Raw genomic sequence first — 4,141 nt, 5'->3', positions numbered from 1 at the left:
AAGGTGGGGTGGCTGGGGGAGTTGAGGCCATACTAACAGGAAGGAGCTATCAGGCAGAGCCACATGAATACTACAATGAAGTAATGGTGAGACTGTACACAAGGGAGGGGCAGAATGACCTGGGAGGGGCAAGGAATGTTTTCAGGGAGGGGCAGGACATGGGCAGGGGAGAGGAAGAAGGACTGGGAGGGGCAAGGCATGTTATGAGGCTGGATAGGGGGAGTGACTGGGAAGGGCACGGCATGATTTCAGACAGAGGAGGGGTAGAAGTATTGGAGGGGTAAATCGTATCAGGCACAGGAGGGGTGACTAGGAGGGGCAAGGAGGAGGCAGAATGCCTGGGAGGGGCATGGCAAGTCACCATGTAGAGGAAGGGAATGGCACATTATCATGCAGAGGAGGGACAAGGAATTATGTTGGGGCAATAATTATTGGGAAGGGCAAGACATATCAGACAGGGAAGGGGCAGAATGATTGGGAGGGGTGGCAGTAGATACAAAGGAAGAGGAGGGGCACACTCTCTCAAGCAGAATGATAGGAAGGGGCGGAGGAAGATAAACAGGAAGGGGCGGAGTCTCCTCACCTGAGGCTTCTGGATCGGGGCCGCATAGCAGGGGAACGTCGTCCTTCTTCATCGGTGATGTTCTCGGTGCTGAAGTGTTTGGTCAGGAAGTGCAGCTCGTCTGCCGTCGGCTGATATGGCAGCTGGTGCAGCTTCTCCTGGGATGAGCATGATGACTGAGTACAAAAAACACAGAGAAGAAAGAACACTCAAACCGCATGCATACATGTACAGAGGAGGGAGAACAAAACCGCACAAGAAACAGCGAGAGAAGCTTCCACACATCACGCCCTGACCAGAGTGACAACGTCTCTCCTCAAACAGCGACGGACCGCTCACTGGGGTACTTGTGTGAGTATCAGCCGTCAGTCAGATGTCACAGAGCAGAAAGGATCATATCACGTATACGGAGAATATAACCGAGCTGTGATTGGCTGAATAGAACAGTCACAGCTCTGCTATACATTATATGCCTTCCTCCAGCATGGATGACCTGAGTGCACGGGGGCCGGGGTACAAACACTGACTGCCATGTGGGGTCTCACATGGTACTAAGATTACACTGGACAGACACGCTGGGCCTTAGATCATGCAACGATTTCCCATGGGGCCACAGATTCCACTGTACTGCCATAGGACCTCCAGATCACACCCTGCTACTACATGGGACCTCCAGATCACACCGTGCTACTACAGGGGACCTCTAATTGCTGTGTTCTGTCATGTGGGACCTTTAACAACCTTGCCTTTCCACATGGTAGCTCAGATGACCATGTACTGCCACACGCGACCTCGGCTAACCCTGTGCTGTTATGGAGGACCTCAGGTGACCCTGTACAGCCATGTGAGACTTTAGATAAACCAAGCACTGCCACACGTGACCTCAGATGACCTAGCACTGTCATGTGGGACCTCAGATGACCCTGTACAGCCATGAGCAACCTCAGAAGAGCAAGCAATGCCATAGGAGACCTTCAGATAACCCCAAATAACATCTGGGACCTCAGATGATCCAGAACTGTCATGCAGGACCTCAGATGGCCTGTACTGCTATACTGCACTGCATATGACCGTGCATTAACATATAGGACCTCAGATGACCCTACACTGCAATCTCAGTGCACCATGTGGCACCACAGATGACCCTGTACATCCATGGGGCAAATCAGTTGAACTTGTCCACCATGGGAGGCCTCAGATGACCTTGCTCTGCCATGTGGGACCTCAGATGACCCAGCTCTGCCATGTGGGACCTCAGATGACCCAGCTCTGCCATGTGGGACCTCAGATGACCCAGCTCTGCCCATGTGGTAGCTTAGATTACAGGTGCCTTCATCACAGAGGGTGGAAAGACATGAGACTTGCACTGGAGATGGGAGGACAGGGAACATGGGGCACTTACGGAGACAGTGGAACTGGGAGTGTTGGTTCCATATCCTGATGAGGGCAGAGATGCCAGGGACCAGCGGCGTCCATCCGTCCTGAAATAAAACAGGAAAGGGTTAGGAGGTGCAGCCTATAGACACTGGAGATGGCAGCTCAGAATTCAGCACCAAGCCAGAGAGGAGTACGGAGGATGAATATGACGCTCGGCTCACACAGGTGATCCGCGGCTATCACACAACAAAGGAGAGGAGGGAAATGATTATCACTGGAGAGACCTCCACCGTGATACACGGCTCTGCTGGTGGTCCTCCGAGGGACACAGATCTGTATATGAGAAGAGGAGGAGGAGGAGCTACACACAGGACCGAACATCCCAACCAACAGCGAGTGAAGTCCTCAAAGCCACATGCACTGTGATGGAGACGAGGCACACGGCAGCATGTCACAGGACGCACATCGGACGCACACTGCGCCTCATTTATCAAAGTATCTGAAAGGGGAGTGACCCGTACTGCGTCATCCGATCACATTCTCCCGTTCATTTGTTGTTTCTCAATAACTCCGCAATGTTCCCTTTCAGACAGTTTGGTAAATATGACGCATCCTGTGGATGGAGCGGCCGGCCGGACACACAAACATGCAGCACGAGGAATGAGGAAGGGTTACCTGTCCGCTCTGTGCCCATGGCTGGAAGAAATAGGACACGTTACTCACATGCGCCGGATACATCACGGATCATAAATCACTATCAATGTACCAGACACACCGCATAACCACCGGAGAGTAGAAGAAATAACCCGCGGGGAGGGTCATCTACAAGGGAGGACCTTGCCATGGGATGGATCTAAAACATACCGAGCCCCGTGTCTACCCAGAGGTATCAGCCAGGAATAGGAGGGGTCAGAGGGGAGGGGGTCAGCGCGGAGGGGGTCAGCGCGGAGAGGGTCAGCGCGGAGGGGTCAGCGCGGAGGGGGTCAGCGCGGAGGGGGTCAGCGCGGAGGGGGTCAGCGCGGAGGGGGTCAGCGCAGAGGGACCGGATCACAGGAAGTACCAGACCCGATCCACACATCACCCACCAACTGAATGTACATTTTAGGACACTGCTGCCATCTGTTGGTGATAAAGAGAATGACAGCCGACTCCGTTCACACAGAATAATATCTCCAGGCGTCACCTTGTAATACTTCATTCTACAGATCGGGGGCGTTGGAGTAATTAAAGAGGAGAAGTCTCATCATGGACAGGCACTGCGCCACCCTCCGGGACATACCTTTCCCTCCATTCTAAAACTTTCCTTTACTGGCAAATGCCCCGACCCGTGGCAATCACCTCCTGACATGATCTGCCTGATTGCACACAACATACAGGACAGAAGTGTGAAGAGCGTCGGTGGTCTATTCTAAGGACAATGCAATGAGCGGATAGGATCTGTCTAACACAGGCATCTTACCTGCGAGCCGGCACAAAGGAGAAGTGGCCAGCAGTACTCGGGGAGAAGTTCCTGGGGCTGTCCAGAGGGCTGTTACCTGCACAGGAAGAGATGACAATTGATTATTGATCAGTTATTATAATTTTCCCAAAGCACCAGAAAGACAAATGAAGTAGAACGATGGTTGCAGGTGAGTATAGGGAAGGATCACCGCAGAGAGGAGAGACCATCCCCCCAATGACGCAGCACAGGGACCCGGGAACAGTCCAGCTACGGACCAATGAAAATCCCACTACATGCCCGCTGATCCTGCCAGAGCCCTCAGCTGTAGGTCATTTCCTGTTCGAGGCTGAAAATGCTAGCGCGCCTCAATGGAAATAGCAGCGTTGTCACCCTCACGTCAGCCGTGTCCACAAGCACGCGACATGCAGGCACTGGGGAGGGGGCCCCAAGTGTTGGCATTGGGCTCCTCTGATGACAAGTTATTTGCATGTCTATCAGCCACAAGCCCCGCCCACTTTGGTTCCCTAGAAGCTGCATCTGCACACAACATCCAACCTCCCAGGAGCCACGACTGACGACAGCCAATAGCACGCTCCCGATTTGCAGAAGCTGCAGGGAAAGTTGAGAGTTGTAGTTTATATGCGACCTGCAATTTATATTTGGATGACCTGTGACCTGCAAGCCGCGGGACAGTTCCCCACCCCCCATGTGTGCGGTACACCGACCCCTCCCCCCCCCATGTGTGCGGTACACCGACCCCT

At 53.4% G+C, this 4,141-nt stretch overlaps 1 protein-coding gene across 1 annotated transcript in view; it reads right to left on the bottom strand.

Moving 5' to 3' along the window:
• The window catches only part of LOC108802334 (microtubule-associated serine/threonine-protein kinase 2-like), an 83,331-nt gene that overhangs the window by 48,085 nt on the left and 31,105 nt on the right, over nt 1-4,141 (bottom strand). Inside the window, 4 exon segments of the mRNA XM_018574197.1 lie at nt 584-738; nt 1,965-2,043; nt 3,399-3,474; nt 3,936-3,989. Coding sequence (XP_018429699.1) covers nt 584-738; nt 1,965-2,043; nt 3,399-3,474; nt 3,936-3,989 — 364 coding nt within the window.

This window comes from Nanorana parkeri, unplaced genomic scaffold (genome assembly GCF_000935625.1).
Source record: "Nanorana parkeri isolate BGI_ZX_2015 unplaced genomic scaffold, ASM93562v1 scaffold2802, whole genome shotgun sequence".
NCBI classification, from domain to species: domain Eukaryota; kingdom Metazoa; phylum Chordata; class Amphibia; order Anura; family Dicroglossidae; genus Nanorana; species Nanorana parkeri.
The sequence above is the reverse complement of the archived record's forward strand: the minus strand, read 5'-3'. Positions and strand labels throughout refer to the sequence as shown.